This window comes from Falco punctatus, assembly GCF_963210335.1.
Source record: "Falco punctatus genome assembly, chromosome: 20".
In the NCBI taxonomy this organism is placed as follows: domain Eukaryota; kingdom Metazoa; phylum Chordata; class Aves; order Falconiformes; family Falconidae; genus Falco; species Falco punctatus.
Window position 1 is genome coordinate 5,244,310 of NC_137600.1, and position 15,984 is coordinate 5,260,293.

General features: G+C 48.3%; 1 protein-coding gene across 2 annotated transcripts; it reads right to left on the reverse strand.

The window, feature by feature from the left end:
- Positions 1-842: 842 nt before the first annotated feature.
- RAB11FIP1 (RAB11 family interacting protein 1) lies at positions 843-15,983 on the reverse strand. 2 transcript variants are annotated; one of them, XM_080370431.1, is made up of 6 exons: positions 15,227-15,983; positions 11,880-12,322; positions 10,609-11,404; positions 7,397-9,679; positions 6,094-6,199; positions 843-4,086 (listed from the first exon to the last, which is right to left on the reverse strand). In XM_080370431.1, exons 1-6 carry the CDS (start codon positions 15,748-15,750, stop codon positions 3,868-3,870), a joined length of 4,371 nt encoding a protein of 1,456 aa, XP_080226557.1. In that variant the 5' UTR covers positions 15,751-15,983; the 3' UTR covers positions 843-3,867. The 2 variants fall into 2 exon arrangements, with proteins under 2 accessions (XP_080226557.1, XP_080226558.1); XM_080370432.1 differs by lacking the exon at positions 7,397-9,679 and having other exon boundaries at positions 15,227-15,967.
- Between the last annotated feature and the right edge of the window lies 1 nt (position 15,984).

Sequence of the window (15,984 nt, forward strand, 5' to 3'; positions counted from 1 at the left end):
CGGGGGCCCGAAGGCCCTTTCTGGCATTTCGGCTGGTTGCCCCAGATCTCAGCATTGTGGCCCCCAGAGCCACGGCAGGACCCGCTGAGGGCCGCAGCTGGGGGCTTTCCACCCCAAAGGCCTCTGCAGCGGCTGCTCCTCAGAGGGAGCCTGTTCCCAGAGCCCCGGCCCAGGTCCTTTACTCCTCGCCCCTCCAAAATGGTTCTCCAACATGGCAGCGCCTTGGGAGCCGGCTGCAGAGCATGGAGAAGGCAGTTAGCTCTGCATCCACTGGTGCCCAGCTCGGCAGAGAGCCAGGGTGAATGCCAAAGCCACAGCCCGCGTCCCCCGGGGTGCATCGGCCGCAGCTCCGTGCCCTCACTGGAGCTGTCAGTGCAGCAACAGCCCCCCCAAGCCCCCCAGCTTTCGTCACCAGCGAGGATGAGGGCAATAATGGCACTGAGGGTCCTACGGCTTCCAGCTGAACAGCCCCGAGGCGGCAGGAGCCTGATTTCCTCTTGTCATCCACTGCCCACAACGTGGGGGCCGCTGCAGCATGGGGTGGGGGACCAGGCTCCAACTGGGGTGATTTCAAGGGCTGCTGGCCAAGAACCTTCTGCAGTTGCGTTGGGTTTTTTTGCTTTACAGAAACTCTTGATTCTAGTGATGCAGCTGAGCTCGTCCATCAGGTTTCCCCACCCGGTGAGGTGTTTACCATGAACTTCCTGCACGCTCGCAGGGATGGACCTAGCCCAAAAATACCTTGAGGATGAGGAGTTTCAGGCAGCAGAGCTGGTCACAAGGAGGGAGACAAAGCCCTTTTGAAACTGCTCTTTCAGAAAAAAGATCAAGCGATCAGAACGCTGGATTTAAAGTATAATTATTTTAGTGTTCCATGAAAGCAAAAGGCATTTAAAAACAAATAGGCACCCAGGCTAAAAGCAGACAGCATAAACCGGGAAAAATACATTCAGAACCTTCAATAACAAAACAATACACTTGATTCTTAAGGCTCTTAAAGTCAAGGTGAAGCACCTTGCTGCACATAAAATGCCAGTCCCCTTATGCCAAAGAAAGGCTTTAACTAGTATCGCCAATAAAAGACTGAGGTACAAGGTTTGTGCGATGCTTTCACGGCCATGGAAGTAGAAGTGTGGCTGGTGCAGGACCGTGACCCTGCAGCAGCACCTGTGCTACTTGGGCAGAAGGTGTGACACTGCAACCACCAGAGAGAACAGCCCCAGGGGCAACAGCCAGACACAACCTGAGGTCCACCTCAGAGGACAGGGCTGTAACTGGCAAAAAAGGCTGCCAGGAGAGGATAGCACAGGTTTTAAGGTTTCATCTCTAAGGAGAATGCTAAGAACGCGTATTATCACGTTGTTTCTGTGCATGTAGCTTCAAGACACATATTCTGGCCAACACAAAGGCACGTGATCCAAACTTCCTAAAATCCATACTTCAAAAGCATCGCACACGGCACCGCAGTGCCTTCAGCAGCCAGCAACTCAGTAGTACTTGTATTGTTTTCAAATGAGGCCAGCAAAAAAAGTAAGAATCCAGTCTTGCTTCCCACATGTCCAGTTACAACTACCGATAATGCAGTTTTTGAACCATTATGTCACCGCTCGAAGGCACAACTGGTTTTTCTGACTCTCTGACCTAGAACATCAGAAAGCTATGGAATAAAGTCTAGTTTATTAGTGAGGTATAGGCAACTGTTTCTTTTCAGAGATCCACTGCGGCACAAGGAGGAAACAAATTAATCCTTCATCTTCCTCACTATTTCAAGGCACAAGAAGCAGCAGCAGTTTTCAGTAAGGCCAACCAGTACCACCCAAAATTAAAACCACCAGCCAAGAGCTGAAGATGCCACTAAGACCTTCTGTGTTTCAGACCCTTCGTTCACAGAAGAGGGTACAGCAGGAAAGAAAACCCCTTCACTGAAGAAATCTGCTCAAATACATCAAATTAGAAAAAAAAGTACCTGAAGTCTTTGAAGGCTCTTAATGCTTGTTTCAACTCAAGCTTCCCGTGAAGGACAGCTCTGTCAGAAAAGCTCCAGACTTTGGTAGTAAGTCAAGTTTACAGTAATAAAAATGTAATTAACATTTGTTGAATTTTCCAATAAATGTATACATCTCTAGGCAAATATATTAAACTACTCTTCACTACAAAAATACAGTATTTGAGAAGTCTCCAGCAACTTTCAGTGTTTTATGAAAATAGTAAGACGACTGCTAACAGGTTGATAGTCAATCCATCTGGTTTAGTCCCTCAATAAAGTGCTTTGCTGTAGAAAAACTGAGTTAGAAACTCACCCCTTTCGAGCTAAGCCAGGAGTGATCCAACAGACCCTTTCAACTTCTGAAAGTAGGAGTGTTTGCTTTGGTCCTCTGCTATTTCAACTTTCTTCTAAGCCTTTTATGGACTCTCACAACCCTGATAAATCCCAGAGATGCAAACAGGCATCTGATTTTTTTGATCTTTGACAAGAGCTTGGAAAAAAAAAAAAAATCCCAAAACCAAACCCCTACATTTAGTTTTTCAGTGGAGGAAGCCTGTTGTGGTGATCGCTGATAGCGCTATGCTGTTACTTGCTGTCCAATGAGATGGGGAGGAGAACATACCTGTCTCTGTCGAGCTGCAAAGCAGCTACACATGAAGGAAGCAGACAGAGGTATCAATTGCCTATCAAAACCAGCATTCTTTCTCAGCTACATAAAATTCTCATTCCATTCTGAGCAGCAAGTCCAAAGAAAAGCAAGTCAGGTTTGAGCACTAGCGCTGAGGGCTCCCATCCGCAGGGGAGGGCAATTCGGTTCCTCTCTTGGCTGTATAAGGAATGCATGAAATAGTGTTGTAAGACTGATCACTCTAAGGTCGTTCCAAGGTAAACCCCAGCTCCAAAATCCAAGGTATTTAAATTTAGTAAACTGCAATGGTGTAGAAGAAAAATCATCACAGAGCTCCCATACAGCAAAAGACACGGCAACGCACGTGTCCTGTGAAATCCACACCTACTTAAGACTACAGGACAGAAACCAGGCGTACCTTTGCCTCCCTCATTTGAACGACCTTTGAATCAGGAATTTGAAGTCTGTAAGAGAACAGCTTCTGATTTAAAATGCACCTTCGGCCCAAATTCATTAATTCTGTTCCTATGGTAGACAAACATACCATGACATCTCAATGTTTCCTGTACCAAAAAATGCCTGTAAACCTTCCCCTTGGAGAACTGCTTTGAAACAATATGTACTTTATGAGATTAACTAAGCTTTGCTTCTTCCTTTCCAATCTAAGGTTTAATTTGCATTCAACTTGTAGGGCATTAATTACTTTTAAAATACAGCCCTCACAGCCCTGGTCTGAAGCACTTTGGACTTCTCCAGTGTAGTTATCAGTATTATTTTTTTTAAAAAAACAATCAAATCCTCAGACTCTACCATACAAGATTTTATATTGCACTACAACTCAAGATATGGAAAGAAGAGTAATTGACCTATCAAAGCTGCTACAAAATAAAACCATTAAAAAAAAAAATCTTCATAAAAGGATCATCAGTGCCTTGCTGGCAAGCAAAACACTTCAAAAACCCTTCACCCTTCCTATCGCAATCAGCCTTTGGATTAGACGCCTGAACAAGTCTTCCCAAATAATGGAAAGAAACCAAAAAATAAATACGGTAAGTTGACTCCACTCCTGGACTCCACATGCAAAACTTGATGTAACTACTGATGAAACTGAGAGTTGCTCAAGGCAGAAACAGGAAAGAGGTCATTTTCTTGGGCAGCACAACCAGTACCACCTGCCTCACATCGTCTCCTTATTAATCAAACTCCACTGGTGTGAATTCAGTCCTTTGTTCAACCAACCTCCCTAGAGCTTTTACATCTTTCCAGCTTTTTTGTTTCCAGACGTTGAAACACGAAGAATGTTTGGGGTTTCTTCCATCACTCTGACAAGCAAGTTATCGATGTAGTCTTCAAGCTCACGCACCTGGAGATCCTTCTTGGTAATTGTATCCTTCTGTTTCAAGACCAGCTGGATCAGCTCATCGTGCGTTAGCTGAGCATAAGCATAGGCAGGATCTGAAGGTTCATATTTCTTTGAGAGAGAAGAAAGGCAGGGTCATTACAGACATACGGGCATTTCACAATAGCAACAGAAAGGTATCTGGTAGCTGGCTTGTGGAATTCAGAGCACCAGTGAACAACTTTACACACAATGTTTGCAGAACCACAGCTGCTCTTCAAAAGTATGACTGTGCTTCGTATCTTTCTAAAAGTAAGTTCATCCAAACGATGTTTTGAAACATCAGTTATTAGCACTTTAGGATCAAGAGCAGCAGGCTGCTCAGAGCCAAGCTGTGCAATGGCCACGGCACTAACAATGACAGGGAGAGGCTGGCAGGCCAGGCCAGCTTTCTGCTACAAAGCACCTATTGGGCCATTAGCAAACCTAGCCTGGAAAAATTCTTATGTCTACATATCTACTCATGCACTTCCAGAATGCAGAATAGCTTTCTGAAAGTGTTTGGAGGCAAAAAGAGCAACTGCCTCGGAGTAAGCGCATGCTACTTACGGCGCAGAGACGCAATATATAGAGCTTAGGCAGTCTTCTCCACAACTGAAGGCAGGCTCGGAGCAAGACAGCCATTATGGATGGTAACCAGGCCACCGGTTTTAGCATAACATCTTTGCATAACATCAGTTCTGTAATTCAGCTCTGCTGCAATTTACTGTGGAGGAATGTCATGCAGACTCCAGGCAGCAGCCCACCCAGCTTAGTGCAGATACACGGAGGTTAGAGCCATGCACCATCCACTACCATCGTTTACAGACCAGCACTGGGGCAGCTATTGCTTAAAACATACCAAAGGCTAGGAAAGCCAAATTCAGGTTAAACAGCAAGAAACACTCACCTAGGCCTTTGGCATTTCCCTCTTGCAGTTATCACTGTGAAAACACATCACAACACAGCTTCTTTCTCTTCTTTTAAGTCTGCTTTTAACCCTTAAGCAATCTTGACGGGTACTTCACAGCTTCTGCCAATTCCTCCAGCTACTTTCTAGGACACTAAACCAGAATGCCAGCCCAGGCATTTCTGTCGCAGGGAGCACGCATACAACACGCTCACGTGACTACATCAAGCGTAACTTCTTACGTGGAATCAGCAGCACACAATACTAATTACAAGTTTTCAACTCATTCAAAATAGCAACTTCTCAGTTTGAATCATTTAACCTGCATTTTCTTCTTTTCCACTTGCACCAGAAGGAGGCACTGCAGTTACTTTGGTACTAACTTCTCATTTTCCCCAAAACGCCCTTAAGAGCCAGTAACAGTACCCAGGGTTTTTTTCCCTGCTGACCCAGAGATGCTTCTAGCCATTCTGATCAACATGATTTTTAAGCTATGCCTCCAGCCTGGAGGTCTCTTTTGAGGCCAAGATCATGCAAAAAGTTCCTTTAAATCCGAGTGATTATGGAAGCTGCACAGCTAAGCTTTTAGGAAGAGGCCATGCCTTCATGGCAGGCACCTGGTCTCTCAATCTGCACAAGGTATTGATGCAACTCATTGCAAGGCAACAGCCACCCTGAGGTCACTCTTCCCACCTTCTTGGCTTTAAGAGCCACATACTTATTTCAGGGTGAAAATGAGCTTTGGGATCTAATCACATCTGACAATAAACGGTGACTAATTTGTCCATTTTTCTGTGCAGATCCAAGCTACGCAGCTCCCACACGTCACCAACGGGACCCTCTTCCAGGGGTAGCACTCCCGTGAGTCACCCATGGTTTCTGTCACAGACACCTCGCAGCTCACACACATCCTGCTCACCTCTGGGGTGTCAGCGCTCCACACTGCCCCCCCACCAAGAAACGCCTTCTGAGGCACCGATTCTATTATACATCAGTTTGCAAGAAAAAAAAAATGATTAGTGATTGTCCCCACCTTTGGCCAGTGACAAAAAGAAAGCTCATGCCCCCGCAGTGTAGTAACTACTGTTCTTTTTCTGCTCGAGATACAAGCCTAGGCAAACTACCTCCAATACAGGAACGCTTCAATTTACTGCTTAAGCTTTAGTTTTAAGCACCACTTTCCTCCATACCTTCACATTCATCTCGAGCAGCTTTTCACTCATAGTGCTGATGACATTCAGGTTTTTACTTTGAGGCTTGTTTGCTGTGGTATTCATTGGCTTCACAGGATGGAGTCTGCAACATTAACAAAGGTTTATGTTACTTAGGCAGTACATGTAACACCATCCCTGCACAGATCTTCAAACTAAAAACAAATATAGCAAGAAATTGGGAAAAATTCCTACCCTTCTCTATCTCCAGAGAGCTAAGAGATTCAGCTTCAGGCAGGCAAGACATTTCTGTCTAAGCTGTAGGCTTTCTGTTAAGTGTACTCCAATTCTCTATCTTTACTGTCTTAAGGCATTGGAGATAAAGAAGCAGTAATATAGGAAATACATTCTGAATGGTATGTCACAAAAGAAAAGCCAGGTTGGTCTACACAAGAAGGCAGTACACAGCAGCAGTTACACTCTGACCTGTCACGCGCTAGTATTTGAGTTTAACTTTCCTAATGAGAACTTATTTGTAGTTCTTGTAACAGATCAAATACTTCTACTATCCTGGGACATGCATGTATTATGCCTTTTCCAATCTGAACTTATGCCATAAGCTGCCAAAAAAGTGCTATCTTTATTTGCTTGAGCAGGATTTATATTGCCAGTTTTAATACAGGAAGAAAATTTTCCTTGTATCTCAGCAAATGCTGACCCAGAAGCATCCTAGACCCTAGAGAGAGTTCTGCAGATGAAGTACTGAGGGCTGACAGGTCAGCAGCGCTATTCCACAGACAACAGCAGCCCAGGAGGCAGTAGGAGCTGCCAACAGCTCCAGAAAGCAGCCACGCGTCGTTGGGAGAGACAGGCTTTAGCTGCATCACTTGTGGTTCACTTCAAGGTTGAGGAGCGCAGCTCAGCCAGGAAATGAAGCATCCCACTTTATCAGTTGACTGTTCTCCCATTTCTGAAAAATGGGTCAATCCCAGTCCATTTCCATGATTTGATGAAACGACCTTATTTCTTAAACCGCCACCAAGCTTCCCTAATGGTTTTCCTAACAGGTAGCACTGTGATGAACAGCAGGTCCCCTCAAGCGCTCTGGGCATGCTTTAGTAGCCGTACAGATTCATCCAGTGCCAGCAATGATCCTACACTGGCATGACAGGACCCAGGTCCCGTCAAATCCACAGGCTAGAGGAAGTTAAAGCTGTATGATGCCACTGCAAAGAGCAGTAAATTCCTGCAGCTGGAGAGACAGATCTGCACTCAAAGGAAGAAAAAGCAAGGCTCGTATCAGCACCGAGATACTTTCTGTGTATTTCCCATATTGTCTCACCTGTGCTTAGGAGACACGGTTTCACCACTCTGCTGAGTTTGGTTAGGATATGATTCAGAGGGTGAAACCCATGCCTGAAGAAGCTTCTTCTTGCCAGAATTTCCTGCTTTATCTGCGAAGCCCTCGGCTGTTGGCTTTTTCGGAGACTCTGCTCTATGACTTGGGGTGTCAGAGAGAAGGGCTTGAGAGGAAGAGTAGGGCTGGGAAGGACTTGACAGGGAGGAAGAGGAAACAGAAGGCTCAAAGAAGTCACACTCTGCGCACTCCTTGACACCTGCACTTATTTTCAGTTCTTGTTTCTCAAAATTACTATTATGCTCTGTGGAATGAAACGTCATACCTAAGGCTGAGTCAGCTACCTGGTTATCGACACCATGAACATCCACTCTAGCAGACAGCATGGGTGATTTTTTTGGCTTACAAGCACTTCCTCCTCCTGGAGCAGCCCAGGTTACTTGGGTTGCAGCAGAGCTATCGGAGTGCTCTTTCAGTTCTTCATGCCAAGGCATTAAATCTAGAGACTGCTTTCCAGTTTCTGAAATGTTTTTATCACCTGCATCGACACCATAGTTCTCCTGACAGTCACCCAGCAGCTCGTCATCGGAGCTTCCTTCTGGAATAACTGGAAGACCGGTCAGTTTCAAACCACGGTCTCCAGTAACGGGAATGGCACACTTTAGATTTGTAAGACAGTCGAATAAATCGTCGTTGCCTTCGTTTTTTAAATGCCTATTACTGCTGTCATCTCCAAGCATCACTGGAGGAGTGACAGTCTGCAATGAGCCACTTTGGGGGAGGCACCCAGAAGCATCCGAGGCTTTATCATTAGGTAATGGGGACACAGATTTTACACCGCCGCCTGAAGAAGGCAAATCACCACTTAACTCATCAGCCTGAGAAACCAGTGGGCACTTCTTCAGTGATAAAGATAACTGTGGTGCTGGCTTCGGTGTGACAAGCACGTCACTGTCAGCCCTCCCTACATTGGCTTCCTGAGGGGACAGCGTGCAAGCTCCCCAGGTTGCTTTGGCAGGTCCTACTTGAGAAAATGAGTCTTTTTTAGCAAGTGGAGCTGCTTGGGGCTCTAGCATGGGTGCACGTTCTTCCCATCTCTTTTCACCAAAAATCTCCTGCTTCTCTTTCAGTTGGCTCTCTGGGGAAGGTGGCTGCTCAGCACCGATCTCTGGCAAGAGGCTATTACTACACTTGGAAGGAGATGCAAAGCCTTTGTGGTCCTTGGTGCAGGGTTCAGTACTTACACCGCCTACTTCCACACCAGCCTCAACAGCGGTCTCTCTGTTTTGGATGGGACCTGTGCTGTCACTAGAGAGTTCTGATGATGGGTAGCACCCTGCTTGCTCTCCTGTCGCATCTGAACCCATAAGTAAGATTTCACTGAAATCAGAGCACTGCTTTTCACATTCCTGCCCACCCAAATCCTCATCACCTGATGTAATGCCCTCTGATCCATCACGGAGAAAGGACACAGATTTCCTGTTGCCTAGCTTACTTCTTTTCAAAGAAATCTCAACCTGAAGAGAATCGCACTGTTTCTTTGGAGCCAGGCCAGGGTTGTCAGAAAGGATGCAGAGAGGGTTTGATACAGCTTTGACATTACTCGTTAAAGCCACATCTGAAGAGCTCTCTGAAGCATCATGCCCAGAGTGTTTCAGCTCAGCAGGGTGTTCTGCTGAGGAACAGTCTTCATCAAAAGGAAGGCACAAAGATGAAGAACTGGCAACAGCTTTGAAACCTGGCGCATCTGCTTCCCACCCAAGCTTGGATACAAAGGGATTATTGTCATTAAAATGACAGTCAGAGGGGGGAGAAGGTGCAGGTGAGTGAGAAAGAGCCTGGGAAGCCCACATATCAGTGCTTTCAGGACCTTGGCCCCATAAGTTCTGCCCCCATTCAGAAGCAAAAGGATTATTGCCACTACCAGAGACCTGCCCAGGAAGAGGCATTTTGGGAACAGGGGCTGCAAGATGATGGGACGAAGTGAAATGGGCAATGCTTTCAGGATCCAGGGTTGCACGTGCCCTGCCCCACTCAGGAGCAAACGGGTTCTTGCCATTCAAAAGCTCTGCAGCGGAAGGAGCAGTAAGAGATGCCGGAGAACTAGTAATGTTTTCAGAGTCTGGCACTTGGACTTTCTGTCCCATTTTAGAAATAAAAGGATTATTGTTACTACTGATACAGTGTACAGAAAGAAAAGCAGGAAGGGAATCAGGTGCAGGAGTAGGAAGCGTGGCTTTGGTTTCCTCCTCTGAAGACACGCCCAGTCTGCAAAAAGGGACAAAAAACTCGCATGTCACTTGCAGATGCAACATGAGGCAGGAACAGACAAGCTTTAGCACCAGACTCCATCAACTCCAAACACTGGAGATGAACTATACGTGCAAGAGACTTCAGAGCCTATCTGATAGACTTTGCATACTTACATACGCCTTTACAAAGCACTCGATTTACGTCAGAAGGCTCCTGCTACAGAGTTTGAACAGGTTACTGCGGCAGCTGCTTTTAAGCACTATCTCACCTTTTGCACCCCAAGCAATTTTATTAGTATGTATGTTTAAACACAGGAAGGACTGAAAATAAGGAGCTAGAGACAGACATAAACCACAGCCTTATTAGTAGGAAACACCTATATATATAAAAACACAAACACACACTATTTATAGATGTATCTTTTATCTATATATATATGAAGGATAAAGGAGCAGAATTTCCGAAAAAGCCTTGTGTACAAATTCACACAAACGTCCCTTATGTTGCTGTGAACAATGCCAAAAGCTGAGGGGCTCCAAGATTAATACTTTGGAAGACCACAGCCAGATAGAGAAGAGTTGAGATGTTAGAACTGGTATTTTAGACTTGGGTATGTTCAAGATGCACAGCTCAGATAGAAGTTAGTTTTTGCAAGAGATCCAGCAAGAAAAATCACCCCTACAGTACCTGCCAAAACGCCTGCACTCAAAGAACCCCTATTTCAGCATCACTTATAAGGAACATCCCCGTATCAATCTCTTTTTCATACCGAGAAAGAACTCTGGATTATTATTTGTTATCAAAGCACCTAATGGCCAGCTTAAAACCACCAGGAACCCTGCAGAGCAACAGGCTTCTGCCGATGCAGGATGCCGAGCTGAGCAGCACTGCTCTGTGGCAGGAAGCAGCCCAGTTAAAGCCTGCCACCTGCAAATTTGACTGACCTGGGCTTGACAGCTTTCGTCTTCGCCGGCGCGGCAACTTTTTCAGGTTTCCGTTCTTCCTCAAAAGGGTTGAGAGGCTGCTTATTTGCAGAGACGTCTTCTGCGTGGTGACCATCTTCTGATGGATTCCCTCTGCCTAAATTTGCTGGAATTTCAAGACGTTTGGCCTCTTGTTCACTCTTCTCCTCTAGAACTTTGTTCTCCTCATCCTGCAGGGCTCTGTCAGGCATATTCTCAGCATCACTGTTCTTCACTGCTTCCTTCTTCCCAGTGACCAGACAGAGCAAGGCAGACTTTTTGTGGTCCGGTTTTTTGGTCTCTTTAATAACCTCAACACTCGGAGGAATGCTGGTTTCCAGGTATTCTTCACTGCTAAGCAATTTATATGATGGCAAAGTCATAGATTTAAAGGTCTCCAAGGATGCAGACCCAGAGAAAGCATGACTAGGAGATGTTCTTCCTGTCTCTTCAGGTCCTTTAGTAGATCTGGAAGACAGGTTCTCTTCAGAAGCAAAGAGCTGCTTCCTTCTGAAGTTGTGAGGAGAAGGGGAAGAGGCTGGAGTGTTGTCCTTCGTTGTGCTTTCTTCCATATAAACGTGGCTGCCGTTGATACACAGACTAGACTTGGAAACGGGTTCGCTTTTGGATTTAAGGCCACTGAATAAAGAGAGCCCTTCTTTCTTGGTGTAGTTAGCGGTTACTTGGTTTAGTTGCCTGCTGTCCAAAGCTGCCGTTTTACGAGATTTAAATACAGGAGAGAAAGAGGACTTCTCTTCCAGGACATTTCCAAAGGCTTCTGAAAAAAATAAATGGGAAGAAATTCAAGCTGCAAGAACATCCTTCCCTCTGACAGTTGCTACTGACAACCTCAGCGCTTCACAGTCATTAATGGACTGCTGCAACAGTAACACAGCAAGCGCACCAGTCACCTCCAAACCCTCTGGGTCCCCTACCACTGCCAGCCCTCGGCAAACCAGATCACATGCGCCGTTCAATGACCTAAAACCACCACAGATCACCCACTGGGAAGCTGCACTGCCCACATGTGCGGACATTGCTCGCGCAGCCCCACGGTTTCTATGCTACCCCAAGGTAAGCTTAGCTGCGTCTAATGTCCTGCATGCACACCTGCCACCGCGGACAGAAGTGACTTTCTCTGCATTCGTTCAGTAAGCAGAATATAACTACTACACTAAAAAGGACGAAAAGTGCTAGCAAGCCTTTGGAGGCAAGCTTTGTGCTTCATCAGTGCAGTGAGTGCCAATACTCACTTTCTGAGGTTGGAGAGGTCTCGGACTCCTCGCCATCCCATTCTGACTGGAAGTCGCTGGGCCGCAGCCGAACCCTCTCGGTGACGGGCTGCTGTGTCGGTAGGACTGACATGGACTGGGAGAGGGAGGTCTTCTGCAGGCCAGGTTTGGAAAACAGGGTTTTGAACTTTGATTTCTTCTTTTCCTTCTCAACTGACTCATCTTCACTGTCAGCAGGGGAGTGAGTTGTGCTGGGAACGATCGCCGATGCCGTGTCAGAAAGGCCACTGCTCCTCTTCCCCTTGAGCTTGTCTTTGAGCTTGCCAAAGGGAGAGCGAGGCTTGTCTTTTATGGACAGGTCAAACATACTGGCTGTCATGTTGCTTCTCATAAACTGGATATCTACTTCAATCTCCCCTCTCTCCTTTTCCTTCTTCCCTGGTTTGGAGCGAAGCTTGTACCACCTGCAGAAACAAGGAGATTTCTGTTACAAACCAGTTCTTGAGAGGCACGAGTAATTCAGAACAACAGAGGGTATTTAAGTTTTAAAAATCAAATAAGCCCACAGCATAGGAAAAAAGAAAAGCCTTTAATCTTACAACAATGTCATAGTCATATGGCCCCAGGTCCCAAGGAAAACATTTCTCATTGTAAATAGAAGAAGTTATTAGTAAAATTTGTTTTAAAACTCAGACCAGGAAGGGTTAAAGAAAAATGAAGAAAAAGAAGAAATACAACATGGAATTCCTGTATTTCAGCACAGCCACTCTCCCCTGTCCTTTAATCTGGCTTCCCCAAATTTGCAGAGGCTAAGACTTTGAAGTGGGTTTGAGAGCTGACACTGGTACCAGAGAGCTTGCACACAGGCCCCACACCCTCATACCTTTCATTCCAGCTTCTTTTCAGTCGCTATCTTAATACCTCTTAAGCCAAGGAACCCCTAATCAACACAAGGAGAGCCAAATCAAGCCTTGCAGACCGTCTGGGGATTTCCACTCACCTCTACCAGCCTGTGACTGGAACATGCCAGGAAGGACATTCGTTGGGCAGAACCTTATCCCATCCCACTTAATGCAGCGCCAGAACATTAAGTGCTGCATATTAAGTATGTGCTCACGGCATCCTACACTGCAAAAACACCACCTGCATGCTGCTGTCCCACGTCCTTAATTACCACTACATGACATTCAAACCACATTAGGGCCAGCAACGAAAATTAGCAGCACCGCACACCAATGCTTTTTTGTCTATCACTGGAGCCACAGAGTTCCCAACTCCACAGAACCGATAGGAAAGGCTGCCTGGAAAATGCTGGCTTCCTCCTCCTCACCAGCTGGTACGGGAAAACAAAGGAAGCGAACAGAGCACACAAATCCACCTCTCCATCGAATTTGCACTTCGGTCCTTTGAAGGTGCACTTTGAAGCAATGACAGAGAATAGGAAAAGGCAGTTTGCTTCAGAGAAAATTCAAAACTAATGAGCACTAGCTGAAGGAGATGAATTCAGAAATCTGCTACAGAGAAACACTTGGAGGGAAATGAATGCTTAAGCACCACGCTACAGTTAGACATTCAGACCTGAAGTTACAAGACACCAGCACCAGGGAAGGGATTTTATAAGATGTCAGGCTTTGTCGGGTCCCTAAAACTGCAGACCCACAGCAGCAGTGAGGGGAGCACAGATCCTCTACCTTTAATGCAAGCCAGCACTGGGCACTTTTGTTCTAACCCGCGTGATTTCTAGGAGCATCCTGAGCTCGTATGGTTTTGGTGCCACGATTCATTCTGCGCATTCTCTGCCCTGGGGACAGAGAAGGCCCTGTTCGAAATGCATCCAAAACACAAACTACGTGTTCAGCGAAAGGCAGCTTAGCGCCAACCAAAACAGGGCTATCGCTCTGGGAAGCATGCCGCTACATCTGCCTCCCTTTGAGCGGCTGAATAATGTACTGATAACCTCCCCCACAAACTACAAAATATAAAATCTTATTAATTTATGTTAGTGTGCACCTGTCATTTATTTTCCAAATAAAACCACCCCTTTACGGCTATACCTCACCACAGCAGCTATGCGATGACAAAAGACACAAGCTTCAAACAGAAAATGGAGAGTTGGGTGGACAACACTAAGGGCTGGAAATACCAAAGTTTTCCCAGGAGCAAAATTACATTTTCTCCACGCACACCCACACCCATATTTTCCTTTGACCCAGACACCGAGAAACCAGCCCAGGAGGACCCGAGGCAAGCAGGGCTGACTCCTTGAACTCTGCTGACTGCACATTATGCTCCGCTGCAGTGTAAACACATTAGCTCTTGACACAACCTTAATGACAGCCACACTGTAATTAAAGCTTCACGAGTGGTGATGGCTTTGTCAAGAAACAGGACGGCAGCTCTCGGCTTTGGCCAAGCCTGTGTCAGTACCTGGATCTGCTCCGGTGAGCAGAAGAGGAAGGTGACTCACTGGCCACCTCAAGCCACATTACAAGGCTGCTGACTCCCAGTAAAACCCTCCCAGTAACCACCCCTGGATTCCAGCGCACCGTCCCAGTGTTTATGTTCAAAAGGGCAACTATGACACAGAGCCGGCGCTTGGTAATAAAGGAAAAGTCTCCCAGCTTGGTGTCCTGCTGCAACAGCGAGGCCAGCCCATACAACCCTGAATTATCTGCTCTTACAACGCGCTTAGGCTCTGCTAAGCATTTATTAAGAAAAATATATAAATAGCTGGCTGTAGCCTACGTTCATTCCCTGTTGGAAGGAGGAGGCATTTTGACACACGAGGTGTCTCGGGTCAGCCTGGCTGCTCCCAGCACACACTCTCAGCATCCACGTGTAAATATTTAAAAATCGAGCCCAGGCACAAGGCAGGGCTGGCCAGGCACCAGGTGCTGTGCCAGGGGGCTGCCCCACGCCAGGAGGGACCTCGATGGGTCACCCCATGGGTCCTCGTGAGGCTTGAGGGGTCCCTGTGTGGCACAGGGGTCCCCCACCAGAGCCCCAGGCCCCTACGTGGCCCAGAGCACCCCATCCCTCTCCCCAGCCCCTGCGGGGCACAGAGCCCCCCCATCCCTCTCCCCAGCCCCTGCGGGGCCCAGAGCCCCCCCATCCCTCTCCCCAGCCCCTGCGGGGCACAGAGCCCCCCCATCCCTCTCCCCAGCCCCTGCGGGGCCCAGAGCCCCCCACGCCTCTCCCTGCCTCCATGGGGCCCAGAGACACCCCCCTCATCACTCCCCCAGCCCCTGTAGGACCCAGAGGCCCCCCAACCACCTTGCCAGCCCCTCCCTTGCCCCCAGACCCCCATCCCTCTTCGGCCCCCCCGCCCCGGCCCCCCGAGCCCCCGCAGCCCCCCGCCCCGGGCCCACCTGCTGTGCCGCCGCCCGCCCTCGGCCCGCAGCGCCGCCAGATCCACCTCGGCGCGGCCCAGGAACTTGTCGAGGCCGACGAGGGCGCGGTGCAGCACGGTGAGGCGCAGGGCAGCGGGCCGCGGCGGCGGCGGCAGCTCGAAGGTGGCCTCCTCCCGCCAGAGCGGGCGGCCCTGGCACCGCTCCGCCACCGACGTGGAGAACTTGTCGCGGCCCAGCGCCATCACGGTGTAGGCGTCGCTGCCGCCGCCGCCCGCCGCCGCCTTGGCCCGCAGCCCCCGCGCCTGCAGCACCGTCACCTGCACGTGGGTGGGCGCCCAGGCCGGCGCCGGGCCCGACATGGCGGCGGTGCGGGGCGGGCGGGAGCGGAGCGGTGCGGTGCGGTGCGGAGCGGGAGCCGAGCGGGTGCGGAGCGGGAGCGGAGCGGGCGGCCCGGTGCGCTCCCGCCCCGCCCCTCTCGCGAGAGCACGGGGCGGGGCTGGGAGGGGAGGGGCGTGGCCAGGGGCGTGCAGGTGTGTGCACATGTATGTGCAGGTGTGCGCACAGGTGCATGCACAGGGGCGTGCAGGGGTGTACAGGCGTATGTACAGGGGTGTACAGGTGCATCTACAGGTGTACCTATAGGTGTATGCACAGGTGTATGTACAGGTGCATCTACAGGTGTATGTACAGGTGTGTGCAGGTGTATGTACAGGGTGTACAGGTGCATCTACAGGTGCATATACAGGTGTATGTACAGGTTTGTGCAGGTGTATGTA

What these genes read in the sequence shown, in the direction of transcription:
- RAB11FIP1 (XM_080370431.1), bottom strand. Translation starts at nt 15,750, where the DNA reads ATGTGCACACACCTGCACGCCCCTGGCCACGCCCCTCCCCTCCCAGCC. An exon ending in ACCGTGTCTCCTAAGCACAG is followed by an intron (nt 6,200 to 7,396) that starts GTGAGACAATAT and finishes TTAATGTTGCAG; the next exon opens with ACTCCATCCTGTGAAGCCAA. An exon ending in TGCTCGAGATGAATGTGAAG is followed by an intron (nt 4,087 to 6,093) that starts GTATGGAGGAAA and finishes TCTCTCTCAAAG; the next exon opens with AAATATGAACCTTCAGATCC.